Below are 14,293 nucleotides of genomic sequence, written 5' to 3' on the forward strand. Positions count from 1 at the left end.
AGTAATTTTTTGCATTGGCTCGTGGTGAATTAACGTGAGGGATTGTATACAACAATAGCATTTATTTTTATAGAAATAATTATATAGGACCTTCTCCCACCTATGTGTGTAGGACCCCAAAGGATCACCACTAAATTTAGCATGGATTTATAGAAAAGTTAAATCCTATATCCATGTGATAACTTTTTAGAGATCCGTGTTAATTTTAACAGTGATCCTTTGGGATCCTATACACATTGGTGAAAAAAAACCCTATAGGATCAATACTCATACTTTTAATACGAGAAAAGAAAGTACTTATGATTATTGTACAAAAAAAAAAAAAGGCAAAAAGGAAAAGAAAAAAAAAGTGAGCATTCGTAAATGTTGGGTAATATTATAACTCTCCACCAATTAAAGCTGTTGGAAGTTTACGAAATCAATACTGTCCAAAGTCGCAGAAATTCCCGGCGAATCAAAGGCCGGATATATAAAATGAAAAGCAAACCTATCTCCCGTGATGGAGAAGGAGAACTCCTTCAAGGGCTCCTCGTCAATTTCAGAAGAGAGACAGATTCAATGAGCCACCTCTGAATCTTGAAACTTCACGCTGTCTCTCTCTCTCTCTCGATCTGCAGCGAAAATGTACATGGCATATGGCTGGCCTCAGGTCATGCCTATTGAATCTGGCCTCTGCCCCACTTCTCTACGGATCGTCTATCTCAAGGTTCTCAATCGCCTCCTTCTTGTTGTCTCTCCTTCTCACCTCGAGTTATGGAGTTCGTCTCAGGTACCTCTAATTCGATTGCTGTTGATTAGTCTGGTTATCTATGTGCTGCGTGTTTTTTTTCGTTTTGTTTACTGAAGTGCTTGCATTTGGTTTTGGTATTTGGCATTTGGTGTTGGGGTCCAGCATAAAGTGAGATTGGGCAAGTACATACGAGATCTGAACTCAGTTCAGAGTGAGGGAGAGAATTTGCAGGCGATATGGAGTCCTGATGCCAAAATGATCGCTGTTCTTGTGAGTGTAAATTGAATTTTATTAGGTGTTAGTTAATTTGTCTAATGATTCGTATTAAGAAATGGGGGTAAATTAGTATGCTTGGGCTTTATGTTGGTCTTTCTCTTTAGTGAATTTGGTCCACTTGTCATGTTAATGTTCTTGCTCCTAGACCAATTTGCTCGAAGTTTGTATCGTTCTGTTCAGTTCTTTCTTGTTAGCATGAAATGTCATTGTTGAACGCAAAATCATGTTAACTTGCTTGCTTCTAGACCAGTTTGCTTGAAGTTTGAAACTTTGAATCATCCTTTCTTGTTAACATGTCATGTCATTGTTGAACACATAATTCATGACATCAGTCCATGTCCTCAGCGTGGCAAAGAAACACAAACTATCAAAAACTGAAGTAAATTGGCTATTATGACTTCAACACGGAATAAGGACTTTCAAAAAGATGTCATCCAAATTGCAAGGTATGCAGACATATAATTGCATTTGAAGGAGTAATACTTACACGAGTTTATAATGCAGAAAACTTATCCAAAAAAAAATAAAAATTGTATAGACAAAAATGACAGTGTGGCCTTAGAAAGTCAAGTAGCCTGTGATGAATCTAGTAATCTATAAGTACCTACATAACAACCCATGATGTAATAGTTCTATTTTATCTCTGGTGCACCCCCAATAACTAGCATCCCTAGTGTTTCCTTCTGATAACTACTAAGTTGTGGACTGCGTGATGTTTGTCACTTCCCATGAGATTACATATGGTAGTTTGAAATGGCATAGGGTGTTGCTAACATCATAAAGAATTTTGGGGAACAAAGGAGAAGTCAAAATGTTATGCCGGTGCAGTAGGGATTGCCAGTGCTATGTAGCTTGAGGGTTGTTTGTTCTTGTGTAGGTTGGGATTTGTCTTTAGTTTCCTTGATAAGAGAGGGGTATTTCCTCAATGTCATCATGTGGTTTCTGGGTACTTGCACCTTTGTTGGAAGTTCATGGCTATCAGGGAGGAGCTTGGGATTCATTTCTTTGTCTTCTTTTTGGGCGTCAACAAGCTGATGAACTGATATTTGCTTTATTGGGTTTCAACTTGCATAGGTTTTCTTCTAAGTTCTGGGCCTTGGCCTTAGTCGACCTTTGCACATGACTTATAATGCCTTCAGATTGTTTTGTCCATTCTTTCTTTGTATTCATATGTTTTTTTTTGTGGATGATGTCACAAATGTTTAATGAAAAGGAGAGTTGGGAAAGAGAAGCACGAAGGACTGGATTTAGCTTTTTGCCTTATTGAGTTCATGTTATTTGAATCGATTTCATGCTTCCGATTATATTCTCTCTTTCTACTTGCATGATCTTGCATAGATGATGTTGCAAACGTTTGAGCAAAAAGGGGAAACGGGAAAGAGAAGCACCGAGGAGGAAGGGATTAAACTTTTGCCTTGTGAATCACATTTTTTGGATCTTTCTCGTGCTGTCAATTGATCTCTGGATTTGTTGTCCTGAAGACTGTTTAGTACAGCTGAAAGTTCAGCAGACAACATCACACAAACCAGGGGCTACTGGAGCATCGGGTAAATATAGGTTACATGGACACTGCCTGACATTAGTGTTTTACTTAGTGAACAAAGGATAAGGAGATTTAGGCTCCATAAGTAAACTGATGATGATTCCTTAATGCAAGTTCATCATGAAACACACTTTGAGATCTATATCCTCCAAAAATTCTGCCAATTATCTCCTTTACTATCCTTGAATGACTTGAGGGAAGGGTTCTTCCGGGAAACACCCTCAGTATAGTAGCTAGAAACTTGTATATTGATATGTTTTATGTCACTTTTGCATGGTTTTATGAGAAATTTTGACTGCAAATCATTGTTAAGTAATTCCTCCATTGCAATCGGCATATATTTTTCCGTGGAATTGCTGACTATTGCAATCAGTGATACTCTAAGAGCATGATTTTATAATTTTGTTTAATTTCCTGGAAGCTAGTTGCCATGAACTAGGCAAATCCTTGGCATATGAAAAGTTTGCATAAGTGAACTCGGATCAAGTTTGATATCTTTTCGGTTTTCATTCTTTTGCTTTGTAAGCTGGTGTGTGGAACAGTTTTCAACCTGCGGCCTCCCTTATAGAAGTTAGATATCACTCCATGCAATTAAGGGATATGGGATTAGGATGTAGTTTTGTTTCTAATTTTCTTTGAATGATTTTGTTGCTGCTTAAACTATTTCATTTGATATCTGGTGACAATTTTCAATGTCGTTCTTGCCCCATTATTTGTTTTTCTAAATGTAGTAACATAAACAACTGGTATTTGCTGCATATACAACTGTCAATTTTTTTTGCTGTTTGTTGGATTTAGTTCTTCAGCTTCTTATGCCTTCTACCTTTGCTGCAGACAACCTCTTTCACTCTCCATATCTTCAGGGTACAGATTTCCGAGAAACAACTAATGCTTGGGGGGAATCAACCTTCTGGCCTGTCCCTTGCAACTATAAATCTAGTTTTCAGCGGGAGAGCTCCCTTTTTTGGCAAGAAATTGACAGTGTAATTAATTATTTCTGACTTTAATTTCCCATTTTGTTGTTCAGTAGATTAAGTGCCTTCACATTCTAATTTCTTCCTTTTAAAGTAATTTGTTGCTTTGAAAAGCAACGTGTATTGAAGGTCTTTAGGAATGCTAGTTAATTTCAACTCAGTTATCAGTCAAGCAAAAGAAGGAATTGCCAATGCTTTGTTTTTGTATCTTCCAGAAGCAACTTTGTGTGTGATAGCAGAAGCATCTGTCTTGGACTTTCAGATGGTGTTCTATATGTCACATCCTGGAAAGGAGAGGTAAATGTGAAGATTTTTGTGAAGTTATTTACTTTGATAATGTGTATCTATAATTTAATCCTGAAATATCATATTCATCTTGCAATTGTTTTTCTGGGAATTTTATCATATCTGAAGTGGTTTTTCTTCTTATCTTCCATCCAGTTTTCAGACACATTCAAACTTCATACCCATACTGTTGTTGCTCAAGACTCACATCAATTGCTGCAGAACGGTTTTTCCACTCCTGATGGGATTTCGCAGGTTTCAGCATCCAGTTTTCGTTCCTCCAGTGACTCTGCTATTGTTCAACTTGAGTTGTCATTGCTATTGAGGTTATTAGTTGTCATATGTTCTGATGGGCAAGTTGCACTATGTTCATTAAGTAAGAAGGGACTAAAGCAACCAGATTCCATTAAGGTCGAAAAGTGGTTAAGTCATTGTGATGCAGTTTGTGCTTCCATTGCTTCGGAACAGCAAATCCTAGCAATAGGTTGCAGAAGGGGAGCTGTTGAACTATATGACCTGGCAGATAGTGCATCACTGATGCGGACAGTTGCCTTGTATGATTGGGGGTAAGCCTGATCGAATTTCTTCAGTTTGAAATATTTGACTCAATGGCATGCTGTTGATGCTAACAGAAGTTCTGCTTCTCTCTCAAAATAATCGATATTAGTTGCAAGCTTTTTAGTATTAGATAAAATAAATTTATATTTTGCCTTCACATTAGATTTTTCTGCACGATGCATTCTCATTGAAACTCATTTATAAGTTGCTTGGAGAACGTAATGGAAGATCAATATGACTTATTTTCCTTAGAAGATGAGACTGTTTTGAGTGTTCATCAGTCATTACCTCACATTATCATGGACATGGCTGTCTAATTTCACGGCAATCAGGAATCTGTGACCAAAAACCACTTTGTTGGGATTAAGCCCTGAGCTTGATTTCTCATTCTTGGTTCAGGTTCTGGAGAGCCACGTTTCATACTAAATTTATAAATGCATGTCTTGCTATGATTTTGGATTGCATTGCAGCAAGGCATTTCAGACAAGCAAGCAACACCTACATGTTAGGAACGTAAGGGGAGCAATCCTAAAATTGTTTTCATCTAGAACAAAGGTTTGTTGTCCTCCAAAGGTGTTCTTATTCAATTAAGAGATTTGGCCTTGTTCATCTCGATTGACTCCTTTTAAGATTGACTTTGGAGTTGCTTATTGCTTGTTGAATGGTCTGATTGTTCAAACTCATGGATTTTACTGATCGTGTTGATACTAGTGGATTTTACCAATCACTTGACCAAAGCTTTCCAAAGATACAAGGGAGGATGCACTTGTTTCTATTTGCATAGATGTGCATTGGAAACTTCGTGAAAAGCTTGGAGATGTCACTTTTGCAACTTTTCTTTTCTTTTTTATTTCTTATGAAAGGTGACATTGAACTAATAAAATATAATAGGGTGCCATTTGAAATTCTTGTTATTGCAAGTGATAGAAGGTCTCGCCCAAAATTCTCATAAAAAAAAGAGTTCTGCCTGCAACTCAACTTGAGCTCATCACAGAAGCGACCATCTTGCTGCCCCGAACTATACTAACAGCAGTCCATTTCTAGTGTCACAGCTTGTTTGCTGAATTGACGCATCTAACAATAGTGATCCTCTTTTGAGCAGTTTAAGCGTTTTAGCCTTCACATTGAGTGGCTTACATAGGAGCTATCAACCATGTAACCTTGATGTAATCTCTCACCTCTCCTTTAACCTTTGTGAATAGTAAATTGTATTTCTGACCACTACATCCTCAACACCTATCCTTGGAAATGGGAGCAATGTTACCTTTTTTTACTTGGTCAAAAGTATCATGTTTTTTGTCTTCAGAAATTAATTACTTTACTAAGCGAGTGCTAAAACTGTTCTGTTGCTTTCTTCTTTATTGTTCTTTTCAGCCAAAAGATGGAGGACAAGCAGCATTTTGTCTCTTGCTGTTTTACTTTCACATTTGGATCATTTAAACAGTCCAACTACAATTTTTCACTTTTAGACACTCGGCTCATTTCAAGAGTGCAGCAGTTTACAAAGGCTATGCCGTATCTCCTTTGTTTTATGCAGTGTTTTAAAATAGTGTTTCAAAACCCAGATTGGTGGGTTATCATTTACCCATAGGTTCATGTCGAATTGCTGGATCGGCGATCCATATCAGATCTGGATTTGTCCAAATTTGTGATCTAGAAAATTTTTCAAAATAAATGAAATAAAATAAAAATTAAAATACAGTTTGTTTGGTGGGGATTTAGAGGGGACGTAAGAAAATATTAGTTAGGCTTTAAAAAAAAAAAAGGATATATGAGGGAGTTTTAGGGGCAAACCGAGCCGGGACCCATACCATCCCAGAATTGGTTCTGCGCTAGCAGATTCCGATCTGGATCGGCGATCCAGATCGAAATTCGCTAAGTTTTGAAACATTGGTCTTAAAAAATGCTGATTTGGATTGGAATCAGCTGATCCGGATCGGTAGTAACCTACCTGGTTCTCTCCCAGTTGGAATCAGTATATGGGCTGGTTCCCACTGAATCATCCAGGTCCCCGATGGAACCTGTCGATTTTGTCAGGGGACTGGGTGATCTGGATGGTCTGGATCATCCGGTCTCTGCAATTCATACTTTTTTATTTCTCTTTTTTATTTTTTATTTTTTATTGACCAATTTTCATATGGGAGAATCGGTTGGATCACAGATTCAGATTGGCTATTGACTGATCCAAATTGGTTTCCAGGATGGCCAATTCACCAAGGCCGATTGGGCTTTAAAACACTACTTTCATGGGAATGATAAGTTATGTTTTCAATTGAAGATTACCAATACTGCAATTGCCTTATTAACTTTTTTCCCTATTATGATATGGGAGGTCAGTGGGTCACCCTACAACTTATGTTTGGGTTATATACTAGTTAACTTCTCTTGATGGCAGTTCCTGTGTTACTTGGTTATATACCCTCACCCAATGAATATTGTCTGGCTTTTGCGTTTCCATGCTAAGTTTTCATCTTCGCAATTGGGAGTCGTATTAGTTTCTTTAGGAATTATAGATTGTAGGCTAGGAAACCATTCTCTCCTTTTTGTTACCATTGTTACAATGTGTTATAGGGTTTTCTAGAATACACCTGTCTAATGCTTAGGCTAGGAAACCCTTCTCAAAATTTTTGACTATAAATACTCTTTGCCTTATAATTAATACTCTCATGCTACATTGATTAATGGTCAAGCTAGGAAACCCTTCTCAAATTTTTTGACTATAAATACCCTTTGCCTTATAATTAATACTCTCATGTTAAATTGATTTTATATACAAGGAAACAATATTGAAAGTAATTTTAAAATTTAAATGAACTTTCCGTTCTTGTGATTTCGTCCTAATATCTAGTAAGAGGGTCAAGTTATTTTTAAAATTGACCATAATAACCCCCTGTAGAAATGGAAATAATAAAATTTAGTGGTACTTTTTTGAGTAGAAATTTTGCGAGTAGGGTTTTCTGACATCAGCATTAAAGTGGTGAATTGTGAATAAACCTTTTTCTTTATAGATATCATTTATTTGAATTGATAGAGTGGCTTATTAGAAATGGCAATCAGAGGTTTAATTGAAAGTTTATTCCTCCAGCTAGAGGGATGTAGAGTGTGCCATTCATAGTTTGTCAATGATATTATTGTCTTTGGCAACTGCTCTTTGGATGAGTACCTTTTCCCCTTATATGAATGCCAAATTTCGTCTAAGCTTCTACTGAGGATCATCTGATTTCCTTTTCAAAACTCTCCAAGAGGGAATGCATGTCTGATATTTATTTTCAAGAGATATATTGGCACGTCTTGATCAAAACCATCTCAGAACATCCATGCATTGTGACAAGTTTTCTTTTACTGGATCACAGATACATCCCACAAACAAATGGTTTATTTACGAATTGCAAGTGAGGTTATGGACTACTCCCTATACACGTATTCATTCTTATGTATGGCAATATGTTTAAGTATCTACTCCTAATTATTTTCTTACGCTTGTATATTCACGATACATACATGTAGAATACTAAAGATGAGATGCATGCCTTCTGATGTGGTGTGTAATAGTACTAGTTTATGGGAAAGCTTTCTATGTTCCCCCTACAACATAGAAGTTCTATCCTCCTACCATCCAGCCGTCCATTTTTTATCAAGAGAGGCACTCACCGTTTGATCTTAGATCCGACGTCTCAAAGCGTTTTATTTTTAGTTTTTTTAATACAATTTTTCTGAATATGAAATTTGGTACGTGCCATCTTCTCATTGGGGCGCACCTATAAAAAATATTAACAATAATTTTTCGATAAAAAATAATGACCAAAATAACCCCAATTCAGGGGTATTTTGGTCATTTTAGTTTATTAAAAATATTGTTTTTATATTTTTTGTTAGTGCGAATTTAATAGAGGAATGGACGTCCAAAATTTGGTGTCAAAATAGTTCATAGAAAAAAAATAAAAATTAAAATAGTGTAGAGACGTGACATTGTGATTGGGGCAATCTTAGCCCTCCATTAAAAAATGGACGGTTGGATAAGAGGGAGGATAGAACTTCTATGTTGCAGGGGGAACATAGAAAGCTTTCCCTTAGTTTATTATAGGCATAAGTAATACAAATAAAAAGGGAAGATTGGAAATTAGGTATTGGGAGATGTCCTTTTTTCTGGTTTGCATAAAGGATTATCGGAAGGGATTGGGGGGGGGGTTACTTCAAGATCAAAAGAATTCTTATGCACCTAAATGACAACCTTTTTTTTTTTAGGAAGGCCTAAAAAACTTTCATTGACTCATTCAGGGTTAAGTTGATTCTCCTCTTGCTTTGTGAACTTAAATAATGGATGAGAGTGTAATTGAAAATTAACATGAGTATCTGTTGAATGCGATTATTTGTTAATATGAATCAGGCTTGTGTCGGTATTCCTTTGAGACCATGATATTTTTCTGAGCAGGGGCTGCTTGTTAAACACAAAAAAAAAATGCTAAACTAGTTAGGATTTACTTGTATGCAGCTCTTCTTCTATATGTTCTTCCATTTCAAAGTCCACAAATGTTTAAGAGAGAGTGTAGGCTGCATGCCATGGGATATCTGTTATGTTTTTGCTATTCTACTGCAGTACCTTCTGAAACGGTTTGTTGTTCTGCTTTTAATCACCTTGTGGAATTTCTTGATGAAGTTGATTATGCTTGTCAAGTAGCTAGCAATTTCGGCTTGTTCTTGCTTATTTTTTTGGCTGTCAATTGTTAATTTTTGATTAAACAACGGGTACCTGTGAGGATTGCATTTGACTTCTTTTTAAACTATGTGGCAGCTATTCTGTGGAGGATACTGGTTCAGTGAATTGTTTAGCCTGGACTCCAGATAATTCTGCTTTTGCTGTTGGATGGAAATTCAGAGGTCTTACGGTGTGGTCCATATCTGGGTGTCGATTGATGTGCACTATTCGTCAGATTGGGATCAGCTCTGCTTCTTCTCCGATGGTTAAAGCAAACCAAGATTTTAAATGCGAGCCGATGGCAAATGGAGTTGCATTTGCACACTGGGATGAGCATGGATATAAACTTTATGCTGTTGAACAGAGGACAACAGATAGGATACTTGCATTTCCCTTTGGTAAATGCTGCCTTAATAGAGGCATCTGTGGCACTACATATGTTCGCCAAATTATTTATGGCGAAGACAAAGTCCTAGTTGTGCAATCAGAGGATACCGATGAACTTAAATTTTTGCATCTTAATCTTCCAGTTAAGTCTTTTATTTATTTATTTATTGTACGAGTTGATTCTGGTTTGCATCTTCTCAGTGTAATGGGGTGTCTTATTGACTTTTTGCCAGGGGAAAAGTCCTGAAAACATTTGTCTTTTTGGCAGGTATCTTATATTTCCCAGAATTGGCCAGTTTTACATGTAGTGGCTAGCAAAGATGGAATGTACTTGGCCATTGCAGGTTCACGGGGCCTGATCCTGTATGATTTGCGTTACAAAAAATGGCGTGTATTCGGCGATATTACGCAGGAGCAAATGATTCAATGCAAGGGCTTGCTATGGTTGGGGAAGATTGTTGTCGTTTGCAACTATAATGAGTCTTCTAATTCGTGAGTACATTCATTCTTGTGTAATATGTCTTTTCATATCCCTGATTGTCATTTTCTAGTGGAAATTGTTTCACTCTTTGTAGCATCTATTGCTTGTTATAAAATACAAATAGGATTTTGGGTTGCCTGAGATCTTACCAATCTTTTGCTTTGATATTCTTTTCAGGAGTAGCATGTATCTTCCTTTATAGGCTGATAGTTCACCCCTAAACCCTAATTTTTGATGGAGATCAAGAGCTGGGTGATTTGAAAATTTAATTAATTTATTTATTAATTCCATGGATATGGATGTTTTAGGAATTATAATGTGGAGTTACTCTCCAACCCTTGGTGTCTATTTTTTTTTTTTTTATTTCTATCCACAGTACTATTTATGGCATTGTTCACAAGTTACTATTTTAGGGTTTCATGGGTTTATAAAAGGTGGGAGATCACATTATGGAATGCTTATATTGTTGGAATGATTATTATTTTATGAAAGAAGAAAGTTCTTCTCTTGGGTGGATTTACAACCATGATTTTTCTCTATCATTGCTGATTTTTACTTGTTTGAGGTTCAAGAAAAAATGGATTTAATTTTCCAGCTTTCCTTCTGCATCAAGTAGAATTAGAGCTCTGTTCGAAGACCGTTAGAGATTGCAATGGCTGGTTGTAGATGTCTTAGTCGTATGGATGCCAATTTGATCCGATGCATAAGAAAATCAGCCAGTTGACGGAGAGGGTTACATAGCTGTTGCGCAAGCAAGATCAGCTACAATGTGCCCTATATAAAGAAGGATAGATCCAAATTGCGAGGGTTTTCTATGGAGATTGGCACGAAGTAGAGTCCAAGTTTGAGTGGGAATGGGCAGTTGATATGTCAAGTTACATAGATGGATTTGATGTGTGATGGCATTGACGGGAGTATAATTTTGAAGAGAACAAAGATCCAATTTTCAATTAAATTCAATATTTTCTGAATCAGTGGATGGTTCTATCTTTGATAGTGCTACTTTCTTTGATAGCGATCCTATTTTTTATAAAGAACCAGGTGATTCTATCTATGATGGTTATCCTATTTTTGATGAACCATTGATTGAAATGGATAACTTGGAGTTGCTGTCTTATGTCGAAGGACAAGTTGTAAGCAGTAGTGATGGTCGGTGCAGTGACAGTAATAACTGCAATAGGGGTCATGGTGAAGACGTAAAAGAGGACGCAACTAGAGGCAACAACCGTAAAGAGCCTTTTTCTCTCACCAATACTGGGGCTGACCTTTCCTATTTCCAATTAAAGGATTCCAGCCCACAAAGGCAGGATACTATAGCTGGGTAGACCAAAATCCTCAACAACTTGTTTAAGGATATTTTGATCTGGCCTATAGCCTATTGGTCCCAGGATCAAGGACGAATGTCAATGTGCAATATTTGGGTTGAGAGAAATCTTATATTTAGAGGAAGTTTCATATTAACCCATTTCAAAACTTGAGGGCGAGTTTTCTCCAACTAAGGGAGAATGATGAAGATCAAGAGTTGGGTGATTCAAAAATTTAATTTTATTATTTTTTTAATTTCCTGGATGTGGGGGTACCTTTTATTTTTTCTTGTTAGGGTTAATTTTTTTAGGAATATAATGTGGGGTTAATCTCCAACACTTGCTTTCTATTTTTTACTATTCATGGTATGGTTCATGGGTTACTATTCAAGAATTTTAGTTTTGTTTAGGGGTATTTTAGATTCTTAAATTGTTTACTTGGATCTCAAATTAATTTTTGGATTTTTTAGGCTTATAAAAGGTAAGATGTCACATTATGGGATGCTTACTTTTTTGGTATGGAATTTATTTGTTGAAAGGGAAAAGTTCTTCTTCTCTTAACTTGATTTACATCCATGCTTTTTCTCCATTATTGTTAATTTTTACTTATTTGAAGTTTGGGGAAAAGTTGGATTTAATTTTCCACGTTTCCTTCACACATCAATTTCTTTGATTATTTGATTATTCATTTAGGTCTTCTGTTATAACTGGCCTTTTTTCGGAAGGCCATTTATGTATCTCACTCACTCTTTTTAGGGGTGGCTTTCTTTACTAACAGAAAGATTAGGCCTTAGGGCCTCTTGAAACTGGCTTACCACCTTGAGCGGAGAGTGGGAAGCTCGTAAAAATAGATGGCATTCAAAACAATCCCCACTTGATAGAGTCCTCTTACATTTTGAATAAAAGACTTTGAGAGAGGGGCTTGGTTCATGGCTCTTATTGTGCAATGTTTCTTTTACATGGATCATTAGTGCCTGGCTGTACTTCACTCAGTCTGGGACTGGCTCCTATCAGGACAAACTTCTTGTACTCTTCCTCTTAGTTCCCCTGGCAGTTGCTTTTATTTCAGCCTTTGTTTCTTCTAGAACTGTCTTACCTAAAGTGACATTTAAAGGTTCTCACACAGGAGTTACTTGGATTCAATTTGGAATTTGTTAAAATCTGTTATCCCATTCCAGACAGGTGCTTTGGACTGCAATGACTTTGCCCTCAGCATTTCTATTCAGTGCTGAAATAAAGATCTGGTCAGAAGAATCAGTGAACTGTATTGGTCATTTTCATTCTTTTGTGGATTCACAGCCATCTCCTTGATCACAAGCATGCCTATGTTTAACATGATATGCCAAAGAGTAGTACATAGCCTTAGACTATACCAAGTACTCCATCTCTCCTTCAAAAGTTTGGCATGGATACCAACTCTGTCCATCTTGCGTAATTTATGATATTTTATAGTACTTTGCGAGGACCTTTGCATGCAAATAAGTTGGATAATTTTTTGATCTTGTATGTGGAGTATGAATTTGCTGACAACTTCTCTTAAAATATGGCAACTCTCTACCTGTTTGGTTGTGTCAAAAATATTTTATTAGAGGCCATGTACTTGAAAATATGGTTATCACAATACTTGACATGGGAGGTTCAACTCTATATCCTACTTCCATCATAGATATCTTCATCTCAAGTTGTTCGCAGATGTTGTGAGCTGTTGCCTTTACTTTCACTCTACTGGATTTTTCTGCTACAAATTGTTGCTTGTTTTATCCTTGTTAAAGGATTGCCCCTAATGACAACACAAGAACTAGTATGGATCAGCAGGTGAACCATCTCAATTGGCATTGGGAAAATATCTTATATGTAAATGTGGCCATGGATACAAAGGAGAATCCCTATCCTTGGATAGGACCAAAAATCTGTGAACTACCTTTGATTGGGGTCCTCTTGGAATTGTAAGTGTACTCACCTGTTCTCCAACTTATGCGGTTCAGTGAACTGGATGAGTTTGCTTTCTAATCTTTGATAGGAACTTGGTTCCTCAAAATTTCTTCTGGGTCTAGTAAATGGTTTAGCTCAATCGGAAATCTGCTAGTTTGGCCCCAACTTCCCTATATTTTTAGCATGTTCTATGTATACCATCTATATTTTCATCATGATGGAAATCCCTTTTTGAGGGTGTGTCACTCCAACGCATCAGGATGGACTTTATTGCCCTTTTCAACTGAGGGATCCAGCATGAACTTTATGTGCTGAACCATTTGCAACTATAGGGTTGAATGCCTTGGGTGTTCTCTTTCCACGATTGACTGGTTTAGGGCTCATTTGTATTCTGCCATAAACCATGGATTGGCCCATGAAGGTGGTGCTTTTGGTGATGGTGCATTCATGGTTGGAGTGGTTTCTTTGTGTGCCATTCCGTATCCCAGGTAGGTGTAGTCCCACCCCCAAAATGCTGCCACTTTGTGAGTGAGATGAAATCTGAACTACCAGTTTTCGTTGAATCCACAAATTGGCAGCTTCTATTGGTTCTCTGATGGTATGTTGACCCAAACATGTATCATTACCCAAACTTGCAGGTTAGAATTTTCTCCCAGTGCATTGTTTTGAGGATTACTTTGTGCAGAGCTGTAACTGGGTGGTGTAGTGTCCCTTTATTAGAAAAATATGGGAGACATTGAAAAGGAGGAGTTATGGTTCTTGTCTTCATTTAGGGTAGTTAGGGCTAAAGCTGCTGGTTCTGGATCGTTAAGTAAGATTTCACTAGGCATTCTTGATAAGAGACTCTTGGAGTGGGAAGGGTGTCTCCTTGCTTTTCAAGATCTTTCCCTAGAGCTGCATCAGGGGAAGGAGGTGGAACTCCGTTGGGGGTTGGTTTAGTGTATTCAAGCCCACCATGCATGCTTTTCCTTTTTTGGTTCCTATTCTTGACATGCATTTTGCTTCATTTGCTAATGTAGCAGCGGCTGTCAGGTCCAAATGCTGTTTCTTGAATTGGAAGGTAGTGGGGAATGTCGGCCGTGTTCTTTAAAATTGGCCCCTGCGATTGTAGGATTTGGGATTTTTTG

At 37.2% G+C, this 14,293-nt stretch overlaps 1 protein-coding gene across 10 annotated transcripts in view; it reads left to right on the forward strand.

The window, feature by feature from the left end:
• The first annotated feature begins 498 nt into the window (after window positions 1–498).
• LOC18424389 (uncharacterized) overlaps window positions 499–14,293 on the forward strand; it is a 50,301-nt gene continuing 36,506 nt past the window's right edge. For 6 of the 10 annotated variants that reach the window (XR_016040122.1, XR_016040121.1, XR_016040120.1 and 3 more), the window contains exons 1-7: window positions 499–769; window positions 893–1,000; window positions 3,384–3,532; window positions 3,739–3,820; window positions 3,965–4,374; window positions 9,159–9,591; window positions 9,718–9,941. Coding sequence is in view for 3 of the 10 variants with exons in the window: in XM_088845936.1 (XP_088702062.1) it covers window positions 623–769; window positions 893–1,000; window positions 3,384–3,532; window positions 3,739–3,820; window positions 3,965–4,374; window positions 9,159–9,591; window positions 9,718–9,941 (1,553 nt within the window). In the remaining 7 variants the exon portion in view is untranslated. Of the gene's footprint in view, window positions 770–892; window positions 1,001–2,344; window positions 2,554–3,383; window positions 3,533–3,738; window positions 3,821–3,964; window positions 4,375–9,158; window positions 9,592–9,717; window positions 9,942–14,293 lie in introns of those variants that run through there. The other 4 variants (XR_016040123.1, XM_088845937.1, XM_088845938.1 and 1 more) reach the window with 3 other exon arrangements.

The sequence above is a fragment of the Amborella trichopoda genome, chromosome 9, assembly GCF_054954075.1.
Source record: "Amborella trichopoda isolate Santa Cruz 75 chromosome 9, AtrichopodaSantaCruz75HAP2 v2.0, whole genome shotgun sequence".
Classification (NCBI taxonomy): Eukaryota; Viridiplantae; Streptophyta; class Magnoliopsida; order Amborellales; family Amborellaceae; genus Amborella; species Amborella trichopoda.